This window comes from Psittacula echo (genome assembly GCF_963264785.1).
Source record: "Psittacula echo genome assembly, chromosome: 5".
NCBI classification, from domain to species: Eukaryota; Metazoa; Chordata; class Aves; order Psittaciformes; family Psittacidae; genus Psittacula; species Psittacula echo.
The window spans coordinates 81,123,304-81,135,829 of record NC_137739.1 but is presented as its reverse complement, the minus strand read 5'-3'; the positions used below and the strand labels follow the sequence as shown (position 1 = coordinate 81,135,829).

Here is a 12,526-nt window from a genome sequence, read left to right as displayed (position 1 = left end):
CCAATACAGTGCACATCACTTTACTATATCACTATGATGTAGATTTTTGTAGAAAAGAGAAACAGATTATTAAATTAAAAATCATTAAAAGCCTTGAAATTGTTACAAAGTATATTAACAATGCTATTAATACTTTTTTCTATTTTTAACCTTTACTGGTATGTATTTAAAACACAGGGTAAGCGGCAATTCACTCATAGTCAGGCTACACCTTGTGAAAAAATTCTTCAAAATACATAAAGCAAGAAAAATTAAAGAGGCAAATACATACCCAAAATATCAATCATCTCAGACAAAAATAAAGGCTATATTAGAAACATAATATAAAAACTGTGAAGAAATGTAACTCTACCTGGATAGCACTTATTTGCTTTTACATCTTTGTTGCTTGAAAAATTAATTTGCCTCTACAGTTAATAGCAACATGGATACACAAACCTTTATGAAGTTTTGCATCCCATAGCATCAACTTGCTTATGAAGCACGGCTTTTCAGACCCAGCTTCTTCTTTGAGACATATTTGACAAAAGATCTGGCGAAAGTCACCTATAGGGATAAAACTATTCATTTGTACAAGAACGCTTCAATAATTAAGTTATAAGAGCCACCAAATGAGAACTACAGAAATCTGTTCTTTAAAAACAAGAAATCAAAGCAGTATTTTCTCTCAGTGAACATATACTCACATACTCTCCCCTTACTAATTTCTTACTAATATTCTTACATACTTTTCTGCATCACTGCATTATTAAATAAAGTATTTTAAAATCAAAAGCATTTAGACAGCTTTGCAAAGCAGACCCATAAGAAGAGTTCACTATGTCAGCACAGAAATGCACAGGCTAGGCAAGTGTATGCTTTGTCCTGCTTTGGGCTCTGAAAGTCACTCTTTCGCAGAACTTCAGAACATATTTTTATGTTTTCTTGTACCTATCAGTAAATACAGTACTTGCTGAAGCAGTTTTGGGGATCAACATACCAGAATGACCAATGGTTACTAACTTTCAGAAATAAGCTCTTACGTTGCTAATTTCCACTGGAACACTGCTGTGCCATGAATCATGTTCCTGACAACCTGGAAATAAATAGTATTGAATTCCTCCTGATCCATGCTCTACCACTTGAAGCAAAACCAGGAAAAAACCAGGAATCACCAGACCACCTAAATGTTTCAGCTGAGTACAGAAAATCAGGCTCCTTAAGGCATCTACATATATAATCCAGAAGAACAAGGACAGGAATTGGATTTCAATCTTTGTTCTTTAAGGCTCTCATAAAACATATCAAAGGATCAGTTAATCTGTAACAATTTCCTAGCTCAAAATGCTACACCTAACAAGGGAGACTCCTCTTTTAGTCTTATCTAATCAGATAAAAAGGTAATGCTTAAAAACCTAAAATTTAGGGGATTTGCTGGGGACACTGACACTGGCTTGTCTATACTCACACAGAGACAAGAGCTGAATAATCAGCTGTCAGCTGGTGTTTTAAGTAACCTCATAAAAATCAAAATTTCACTGGAAACCATGAAGTAAACCACATGGTCAAAAAAATTGTACCGATCAAAAGAACTGTCTGAGGAACTCCAGAGTAAAAGATCATTAATTAAATGAATACAAAGGCGAAAAGAACAGAAAGCTAAAATTTGTAAGATATTGTAAAGAATTACAAAAAGGTACAAGTAATTCAAGGGAAAGATTGGAAAGTAAACATTCAGGGAAAAAAAGAAATTCACTTTATTATGCAAGCTACAAAAGTGGCTAAAGCAGACTATCAGATTTACCCTATCAAAAAGGAAGACAAGCAGTAAGTTTGATCTATGCATATTTGTACCATGAAAAGAAATTTTACCATGGCTTTAGTTTGGCAAAACATAGGAATGACAAACAGAAATCCAAATTTGATTCAGAAGTCTTCCTTACAACCATAAGCATCAAACACCACAATGTTTGAAAGCTTAAAATAGACATTACACTACTGTAGGCTTAAATTTTAAACTAACAATAGTGGGGGTGCCTTTAACATAGTAGAATAGACCAAACTGTTCTAACTTACTAACACATAGAGGGAAAGGAATGTTTAGCTGATTGGGGAAGGAACATCACGGGACTGATAACAACTAAGGAGACAGTAAATGAGACCAAGGACGCCAGCCTTCAAGACAGCAGAGTGGCACCCATTGTAGGGCAAGACTGGAACAAACAGAAACAAGGACATACCAGCTGCTAACTCAGCACTAGGATCCTGTGAGCACACACAAGCACTGAGGTCATTCAGTAAACACTCAGTGACCATTAGAGGCCCCCACTCAGCAAGAAAGTGCAGGCTTAATTAGGATGCAAATATTATAATTAGTTCCTGGAAACTCTGTAAATATGCATGAGTATGCTAAATATATAGCTGCTGACGGCAAGTAATGGGTGTGCTCCCCTTTGCGAAGCTATTTGCGTGTGCACCCAGCGCTGCAATAAAAAATGCTGCTGTCTAAAATTCCGAACTGAGTCTTCCAGAGTTTCTCCAACTGACTTTTATGGTAACACTACTGTACAAATTTCCCAATTAAGGCTTTTGTTTGCTTGTTTTACTGACACTGTTGATTAATCACTGCTATCAAATCTGAAGCAGAAATTAATTCAGGCAGAGGATATATGCTTCACTGATGGGTACGTTCTGCAGCCTTCCACTAGCATTAAGGAAAGCAAAGAAATCACTGAATGTAATTAGGGCATGTGATGCTGAAACTAAGGATAATAAAACTTCTAGAAGAACAGACAGAGCTCAAGCAGGGAAAGACGTCTACCTTAGCAAGAAGGAACAGAAAAGTACTGCTATTCATAACCACACTGATGGGTATAACCACCCATATTACTGTTTAATTTATTTACTTTTTAGGAGGAATATGAAAGTATTTTAATAAGAGAATATCATATATTATAATATAATATATATAATAATATATATCATAATATAATATAATAATTATAATATCATAAAGATATTTTTGAGACAGTAAGTCATGCAAATATCAACACGGCATTATTGTAACAAAAATCAGCTAAGCTTACTTGAGTAACTCATGAGTTTGTTCAGCCAAGAACCCAGGCGTAAGGCAAACTTCTGGTGAGCCGTAACATCAGCATGCAGAACCTCCACATGAAGTGGCCGTTGAGAAATGTTTTCAGAATGCCTCTAGGAGTCAGGTAAATATTAGTAGATATAAAATAAAGATAACATGAATCCTCATGTTTGTCTTTACCACCCATTACCTCTCCCAAGCAAGAAATCAGTTTGACACTTTATTTCTGAAGATATCCAACTATACCAAATATGATGGGAAAATATTTTAGGAAGTTACCTTGATTTTTTGTTTTGCTTCCTGACAAGAGGCATAACGTCCTGCCTTAACAGCCCTGCGACCCTGTTTAAAGAAAATATTGAGCATAAGACCAATATAAAACAAAAGCAAACTATCACAAGCCTGGTCCTTTCTACATTTTTTGTATGTCAAAAGAGAAACAGGGACCAACATCACTCATGGCGCTTTTAGACATCCAGAAGCAAATCATTAGATAAGGAAAATTCATGTATATATTAAAACAGATGAGAGGGGTTTCTGCTAAATACTTTAAATACAAACCGCATCAACTTTCTTCCTAGCACAAAATACACTCATTCTGAATTGCTTTTCAACAGTCTTTCCTACTATTTCTTCTGTGTATGAAATATCAGGGTATAAGTGTGAGTTTGATAGCTCTTCCAGTAAAGCCAAGAACAGGTCCAACTTAGACTTCAAACTCCCCTCAAAGGCAATGGGAGGCATGGTTTCCAAAACAAGTTCTCCACACAGCAGAATTTCACACAAGAGAGGAAGTACCTTTATGCTGTGGAGCTATTATAATTAAACCAATATAACCTAGTTATGTGCTGTAGAAGATGCTTAGTAAAATGAAAGGTCTGGTCAACTCTGGATCTGAAATTCAGGCTTCAATCAAAAGGAACCTTCATAATGGAAACATTGAAAAGTTACTCTAAGTTCTGACACTGCTAACTAAATAAAACTACACTTTCATTACTGAACAAAGAGAAACAAAAACGAAAACACAGTTTTTACAGATTAAAAAGGGGTTCTAGCATAATTTTTATGTTATACACACTTTTTATGTTATATACACACACAACAAATACATATACAACTATACAAAAACACGTAAGTTTTGTACTTCCATGAAGTGAAAAAACCATGGTTGCAATTAAGATGATTCAAACACTGATCATGCTTTCCCCCCCAGTAGAAAATATAATTACATTACTGGTGTAAGGTCTTTACATGGGACATTATTGTGAAAAACGAAGTAGTAAAATTGTCAGCTTCACCCATATTCCTTCATGGATTCTTCCTGGTTTCATTTGCTTAATTTGAAGTTTTAAGATTTTTAAATTAAGTCTGAGCCAGAATAAGAACTAACTCTTGCAAAATGTTAGGTACATTTCTAATGAAATGTAACTGAATACGCATACGCTGAATTGTGTATTTTTCAGACAAATAAAATGTTAATCTCAGTCATGAAAAAAAAGGGCAAAAAAATTACGCCAAACATGAACAGAGCAACTTCAGATAAATCAGCTTTTCCCTTTCTCAAGAAAACTGGAGTTCTGTCCTCAAAAAATAAAAAAAACTTAATAGCTTAAAAAGTTTCTTGAAGCAAGTGCCGATTAAGTTACTCTGCAACATTTCTCTCACCTCAAGCTCCAGCATCCCAACAAAGATTCTACAACCAAGAGACTATAGTAGCACTTCTTAATGATTAAAGAGTGACAGTCTCCCATATCCAAAATGCACTAACCTCTTTATCTATGGCAGTAGTATGCAACTGGGCTTCACTGCGTTCGCAGCCAAGTGCCCTTTGCAGGCTATAGATGACATGATCGTAAGAATGATGTTCATCATTAAAAAGGACACAGTAGTAGCTGTCTACTTTCTCTCTACTGGGAAAAAAAAAACAACAGATCATCATGCAAATAAAAATAAAATTGTAAATAGTGTCCTATCCAATACAAGCAACAGCTCACTTGATAGCTTGAGAGAAATGTCACATACAAAGAAATGGAAGAAAACTAAGTGTATTTTTCATGTTAAAGGCACTCCCCCTCACCACCTATGTCAGAAAAAGACACAGAAACCATGCATCAAATACAAGAGATTTTATTCTGTTTCCTTTGGAAGGGAGTCACCTATAACTCATCTTTTCTTCCTTGTTGAGGTAGTCATGATATTAGGGGCAGGCCTTTCTGACTTTGGCAATACCTCTGGCATAGATGGACTGTCATCCACATCATTGACTGTCCTTCCACATCCAGAGGTCCTGTTGTAGAGAGGCATCTAGGAAGGCAAGGTGGGCAAGCAGAGTGTTCATCTGCCACCACAAATGTGGATTTGCCTCCATTCACTCCTTCCCTTTAATCTACTGCCTTCAGCCTGGCACGGGGAGGATACAGGATCTTGGGGTTTTTTTTTCTGGGGGCTGTCTCAGGGAAGGCAGAGCATGGTTCCACTTGTCTATCTCTTTCACAAACTTCCTGATGCTCCTTAACCTTCCTACTTCCTCTTGTGGCTCTGCCACCAGGCAGAGCAGATCATCCACCTGGTAACATCTCAAATAGCTGTTCTCAGTACTGCCGTCTGTCACCAGAGAAAGACTCTAGCACTCTATGCTGCCTGAGACCTGGATGGCTGTGTGTTTTTGTGGGAGCCTTGTCTGGGTTGCCACAGGTGAGTGCAGGGGATATAGCTTTCTGCCAGGTGGGTACCATAGATAACCTCCTTCTGAGAGTGACGACCACCGACTGAACTCACCTCTTGAGCTGGTATGGTGACTACACCCTTCCTGCACGCCCTGCCACACAAACTCCACACCATGCCCTGTCTGACCCACCACATTCTGATCATTAGCACTCCCTAAGCTGCTTTTTATAGGCATAGGGGTGGTTGTGGTTGCTCTGGCAATGCCCTGGCCTCACCAGCATCTCTGACAAGACCTGCCAGCTACTGGCAGGTCTCTCTACTGCCCTGGCATTTCCCTCTCTCAGGAAACCCTACTCTGCACCAAGACTTGCCACTCTGATGCAGATGAGGTTCGCTCCAGAGCAGCTCCCCTTACAGAGTACAGTCACACATTACTTTACTTTTCCCATGAAGTATCAAAAGCTTTTCTCCATTTAACCATAGGTCGAAAATGCTACAGAAATGCTGTTTAAAGGGATTTGGGCAATACTATGCTTGCATATATGTAACAATAACACAGGCAAAATTATTACCAAGGTTTCTAATGCCTTAAAAAGAAAGTTTTAGGATCACCCAACTCCTACCTAGTTGTGAGCTCCGGAGGCAGTTCCTTCTCTTCTTCCCATATAAGCATATCTACAATGTATTTTATCACAGAGGGAAATACCCTCCTAGAGTTTTCCATAATTTCTTCATTCAACTGACATTCAGAATTCTGTAAAAGAGGAGACATTCTTATGGAAAAGAAATTCTAGAAATGAAAAAAAAGGTTGCCAGAACACCTTATTGCTGTATTTGTTTCAGGAAATTTGTCTTCTCATGATTTTCAAGTGAATTTATTTCACCTTATTTCTTGTCTTGAAAATTATTTCATCCCGAGGGTTCTCATTAGTATTCCAACAGTTCGTTGTTTGTTTTTTGTTTTTTTTTTACGCATCCAGTTTTTATCTAGGAATAGACCATGAGAGGTCTCATTAAATGTATTGGGAAACTTCAGCTTTTCTTTTCTTTTTTTAAACTCAAGTTTAAGAAAGCTGGTTAACAGCTTTCTGTACACCTGAAGATATTGTAAGTTTGTTGTCCAGACCAAAATTCTTCCTCTGTATGTCTTGCTCTTCTGTGTAGGTATTACATCAAACATTTTGACACTCCTTGAACTTCCAAGAATCATCCAAGAAAACCTAATCTCCAAGAAAACCTAACTCTGATCTTTTCAGAGGTCCCATCACATACCTAAAAACCATTCAAAATATCCCTGTGAACTGATATATTTTCCATCCACCCAGATAAAGCTCGTTAAGTGAATTGTCTACATCATATAACATTCTTAATCCTTTCCATGAGCATTTGAGCAGGAGAGAAAATAAGGGTATAAGCAAAGAAAACTATTATCAAATCTTCATTTCAGAATGAAGTAAACAATATTCAGGTACAAGACAGAGATACATTGCAGCAACATTTTGTTAAAAGAAGGTTTTAATCCAAACGCCCTGATGACCTTTTCCATGTACCACCTTCCCTTTAGCATGTGCATATATAAACGGTACATAATGTTGTTATTAATGTTAATGCAACCAAATCCAATAATTTCATATACAAATAGAACACAGAAACAGAGGCTTACATTTTCTAGAGTATTTACACAAAGATTCCTATGATTTTAGGATCATCCTAACTGCCTACAATATCAATATGTGTGTTTTTGCCAGAGTGCAAGAAGATGAGAAACAAAGATATTTTCCAAGAATAAAGTTTTCACATGTGACTTTTAGTCCCAAAATACTAAGAACACTCACCTCTGCAATGCACAATCTGGCATACATTAAATACAAAAGAACAGAAAGAGCAATGTGTTAAATATAGCTAAGAATCATGTTGGGTTGTGGGTTTGTTGGGTTTTTTTTTGGGGGGGGGGGGCGGAGGGGAAAATCAACTATAGTCACATTTATCCATTTATGAAGGAAACTGCTCAAAAAAAAAAACAAACCCCAGCACCAAATAAAATCATGTTGTGTCCATATGACAGAACTGCTAAAAACATAGTGGAAAAGAAGTAAAAATGCATAATATAACCAATTGCTTTCAAAGCTCTGAACAACTATTTAATGACCTTATAAGCATTAGAAGAATAATCTGGATTCAAACATACAATCTAAAGTGTGTGCCAATGAAATCACAGTCCATAAATATCACTATGTGTACATACATAATTTTGGATAAGCTCATGGTAGACCTTGGTATTAAAGAATGTAAATGTCTGGGGTAATTACTATTTTCCCAGACTGGCAAAGCTATCATCACCTTAAAGTTTGGAGCAGAATGAAAAAAACTATAGTGCTAAGAATAATCTAATTTAACTAAGTTGAAAATTTACTGATTTATTTTTCCAGTATTTCTTTACAGTTTGGGTTTTTTAAGCATTAACATACAATAAGCAAATATGATAGAGCTGGAGGAAAACAGAGCTGTGCAGAGAGATACTCCAAACAAGAACCTTACAGTAAGACATGCTGCTGTCCTTCAGTCTGTAGAAGAAATCAAAGGAAACTACATCAAAGGATTTATAAACTATTAAAAGTGGGAATTACTCATACAAGTAGAGAGAAGTAAAATGATGCAATGTGACCTCCAACGCTATCCACATTAATAGAAGTCATAGTAAAATGACATTAAAATACATCTAATGTAAGTTGCAAGGGTAAAAATAAAATTGCCTCAGAACCATGCCCCAAAATGTGTAATTATTTAAGCTTCAGGTAAAGCTTCAAAAAACAAAACTGTGGAAGAATGAACAAAGTAGTTCAGATATCAAAGTTTAAATATAATTAACAACCAATTCTTTATTTTTATTTTCTTTAAACAAATGTGGCAGTATTTTTACCTCATCTCAGACACAAATTCATGAAGTTATCTGTTTTTAAGGATACATTTGGGCAAAAAGGTTTTTATATTTCTAGCATAGTGAAGACATTAATTTGGAATCAATTAGGGAATGGATGACTCCTAAAAGCCTGGAGTGCAGATGCTAAAATGAAAGATTACTTTTCTAAGCCCCATATTACATATATACCAACAAGTTTTGTAAATGGTAAACCTCCTCATAGTAAAACTCTTTTTCTTTTTAACTAAGGTTTACTTAAGATGTTTGTAAGGATCCTGTATTTTACTAATGCTTACCTGGTATTATCTCAGAAATGCTGAAAAATTGGGTGCTTATCTTTAATGTTGTAGATTGAAACTCATCCTCTACTAAGGGCTCATTTTTAAAGAGAGGTTTTTCTGTATATCACTTTAAACTTAATCTATCTTTTAAAAATAACAGCCAGTTCCTAAGCAGATTTTACCATATTCTGCATAGCAAATGTAGTGTAAACATATCCTACCTGTTCAGAGAAAGCTTACAAACACCCTAGCATGATATAGGCTCTGCATTTAGAGTAATTAAAGGAATACTGGTCAGGATCATCCAGAAAAGAATGCTTTTGTTTGACAAGCATGTGATAAACTCTTATACTATCAGAAAAAGTGGTGGAAAAGAAATAGGCAAGATGTTTGTCCAAATGCACTTTGCAACTTATTTCCTTGAATCAGCACTATATACTGAGAAAATTCTTACATTATGGATGTCCTTGATTCTCAAAACAGAGAATAAGCTGTGAGGTAATCCAAACTTCCATGAGCCTCTTCATCATGAAAAATCCCTGACAGACAAGTCTTTTATTAAAAAGGAAGATGGTCAGGCAATGCAATCTGTTAAATAGTTACATATAGCATATATTAATGTACTGATGCATTTGTTATTCTAGTGGTTGTACTTCTGCTCTTTACTAGAGAGTCTACATGAGCTGACTGCATAATAACTATATATACTGGCAACAAAAAACTACTATAATAGCAACTCTTCTGCTTGAAAACCAAATAATTGTCTAATTATATGTTTTCTAGCACTCATGACTCTCAGGTAACATTCATTGTAGGAGTATGTTCCAGTTTATGTGACAGCAGTTATAACATAGCTTTAGAATTGCACAACTCCATGGCAGAAATGATGGTCAAACTAACTCACTGCAGACCAACCAAAGACTTTATTAGAGATTGGAAGAGAAATATTACTCTAAGCAGCATGGGAGGTTCCTCATTTCCTTATCATCATAGGTATGATTATAGTTCACAATAAAGTTTAAAACCAAGATCTTAGCTCCTGTCATTATTGATATGGTCTATCCTTTAATGTTATCTCCATTAGATACTAATGGCCTGAAGAATATTCTGAGCAGTTTATCTTCATCCAAACAGAAACAGAATACTGTGGACTCTGAATGCTTACAGTTTCCTCTCATGCTTTGTTTAAATACAGTTTTGGAAAAAGCCCACAAGACTTGGACAGTGAATTTAACAAGAATGAAACAGTCTGTTGGTAAAATTGATAAAGGTTTTGGTGTTTTTCCTAATATTTGGGTTTTGATTATTTTATTTTTTATGAAAAGGCTGTTCTAAAGGAAAGGGAGATAAAAAGCAGAATATGCTGTCACAGGTGCAAATACCAGACCTATGAGATCAAAATCTATACTCTGCAGTGAAACAGGTTCCCCAATGGGAAGTGAACATCTCATAAACCATTTTAAGGACTCTGGTCAGAGTTGTTGGAAGCAAAACCTACTGTTATTCTCAAAAGTAATGTGCTGAAGCAACTGCTCAAAGATCTTGTACAGAGACCTAAACTTTAAAGCAGGGAGACCCATCTGTTTTGTTTAGAATCTCTTTGGTAAAGTTCTTTAAGTGCCTCATAGGTTCACGTGCATTCAGGTATCTGTGGAAGAACACTCAGTTCTCAACTGAGACATGAACATTTTGTCTTAAGACCATCACTAAATTCTCTTCATGATATAAGGACATCTCACTGATCAGCTAGAAATCTGATATCAAGTACCTTATAGCATAAGTTTTCCATAGTATCTAAGTGTGGCTTTGAAGCTAGTAGACACAAGAGTTCTCTATCTTCCTGCACATCCTGTATAAACAGTACCAGGAATCTAGCATTGCAAAAAGTCCTATTTACCTTCAGAATGCAAGGACAAAAATGAATACTTCCCAAAGAGGAACTGTGCTAGGTTCTTATTCTTGAAACACCTCTACAACACACTGAAAAAAAAGTATTAAACACATATGTAGTAATGGTGACAGAAGTAAAATTAACCATCTTGGGGTAGCTACCTTGGGGTATTCTAACATTGGAAAAACAATCTGCCTCCTTTGATTATGAGTAATATGTAGGTATCAGCCACATATATCAGATAGCTCAGTACTCAGCGATAAGTACAGCTCAGCAGAATAGACTGTGCTAAAGTAGGTGAACGTTACAGTGACAATCTCCAGCTGGTAATCAGATGACGATTCTTGTAGCTTCAGCTATTTTTATCCCTGAAATCCATTAAGATTCATGGTTTTTTGAAGGTCGAACAAGTGAAGAAAAGCTTTGTCTCATTTTTCTGTAAGACCAGTGCTCTTTATTCCTTTTCCATTTGATTTTTCACCAGATCAAATAGAACGCTACTTTTGCAACAAACCTGGGTGGAATTAGGGGCCTATTTGCAATGACAAATGCTAAGAGGCTTTCTGTCCTGATTATTTCAGGAAGTAGGACTCTTAAAAAAAAAATAAATGTACCTGAAGCAACCAATCTGCCCACATGCTGAGAACTACTTATAAATGGCATATTTCTCATTAGTGTGCTGCTTTATGAGGTATAATAAGCATGAGACATCACAGCATAAGAGGTTACTGTTTAGTTTTAAGCACAGGGACTTGTTTCAGTCATAGGGACAGATCACATACCAGAAGCAACTAATAAAAAAACATTGTTCAATAACAATAATGTGGAAAACAGAAAATATTACCAAAATCAATTATATCTAAACACTAACCCTGGAAAAACAATTACTTGTAAATAAGAACTGAGTAATACACATAGCAAAGAAAAGAGCAAGAGACTAATTTTAATTCTGAATCAAAGACAGAAATGCACCAGACAGGTAGATGGAACTGTTCTATTGGTTTTGCCTTTTGTTTGGAGACAAAGGATATTCAATTTATATTGAACACACACCTCAACCAAGGAAATCCTTATTTAACTCAATTGGATCTGCCACATGAATTACACAATATACATACTTTCCTATACAGGAATAAGCAGGTTTTTTAAAGAAGGCAGTATTAATAATATTTACTGCCTTTAAACAATATTCTTACTTCTTTTGCAGAACCTGATGCTCTAGGCTCATGTTTAGTACACAGCGGTCCAGCCTTCCATGCCTCTGTATCCCCACAGTCACAAAATCCACCTCCAGTGGAGCTATGCATCTGTAAGAAGCATGTACTGAAGTCACAAAATACTCACATAAGAAACAAGAGAAAAATATAAATGTACATTATTTAAGCCAAACAGAAGCATATATACCTACTTAAGAAATACAAGAGGCACCATATAGCAAATGGACTTTTTAGATAAAAAGACTTGGGGAAAAGGGGAGACACAAACTTTTTAGCAGAAAAAAAGGAGGACATACAGTTGCCACTGTAAAATATGTAGATCTAAACCAAATTTAACTAGAAAGTAGGTGAAATAGCCCATGACTGATAAGTGCTTCATGAACGGCAAAATAATTTCTGCTGTTATTAGCAAAATTATAGCAAAAGTACTTAATGTTTTTTTTTTTGAAAATAATCTAAACAAGGATATGTATG

The 12,526-nt window shown here is 35.8% G+C and overlaps 1 protein-coding gene across 11 annotated transcripts in view; it reads right to left on the bottom strand.

Annotated features, from left to right (window-relative positions):
- The window catches only part of UBR1 (ubiquitin protein ligase E3 component n-recognin 1), a 67,562-nt gene that overhangs the window by 39,540 nt on the left and 15,496 nt on the right, over positions 1-12,526 (bottom strand). For 8 of the 11 annotated variants that reach the window (XM_080617808.1, XM_080617812.1, XM_080617813.1 and 5 more), the window contains 6 exons: positions 12,032-12,142; positions 6,367-6,497; positions 4,845-4,986; positions 3,356-3,418; positions 3,066-3,189; positions 439-546 (listed from right to left, as the gene is read on the bottom strand). In XM_080617808.1, the coding sequence (XP_080473934.1) occupies positions 439-546; positions 3,066-3,189; positions 3,356-3,418; positions 4,845-4,986; positions 6,367-6,497; positions 12,032-12,142 (679 nt within the window). The remainder of the gene's footprint in view (positions 1-438; positions 547-3,065; positions 3,190-3,355; positions 3,419-4,844; positions 4,987-6,366; positions 6,498-12,031; positions 12,143-12,526) is intronic. The other 3 variants (XM_080617814.1, XM_080617811.1, XM_080617810.1) reach the window with 1 other exon arrangement.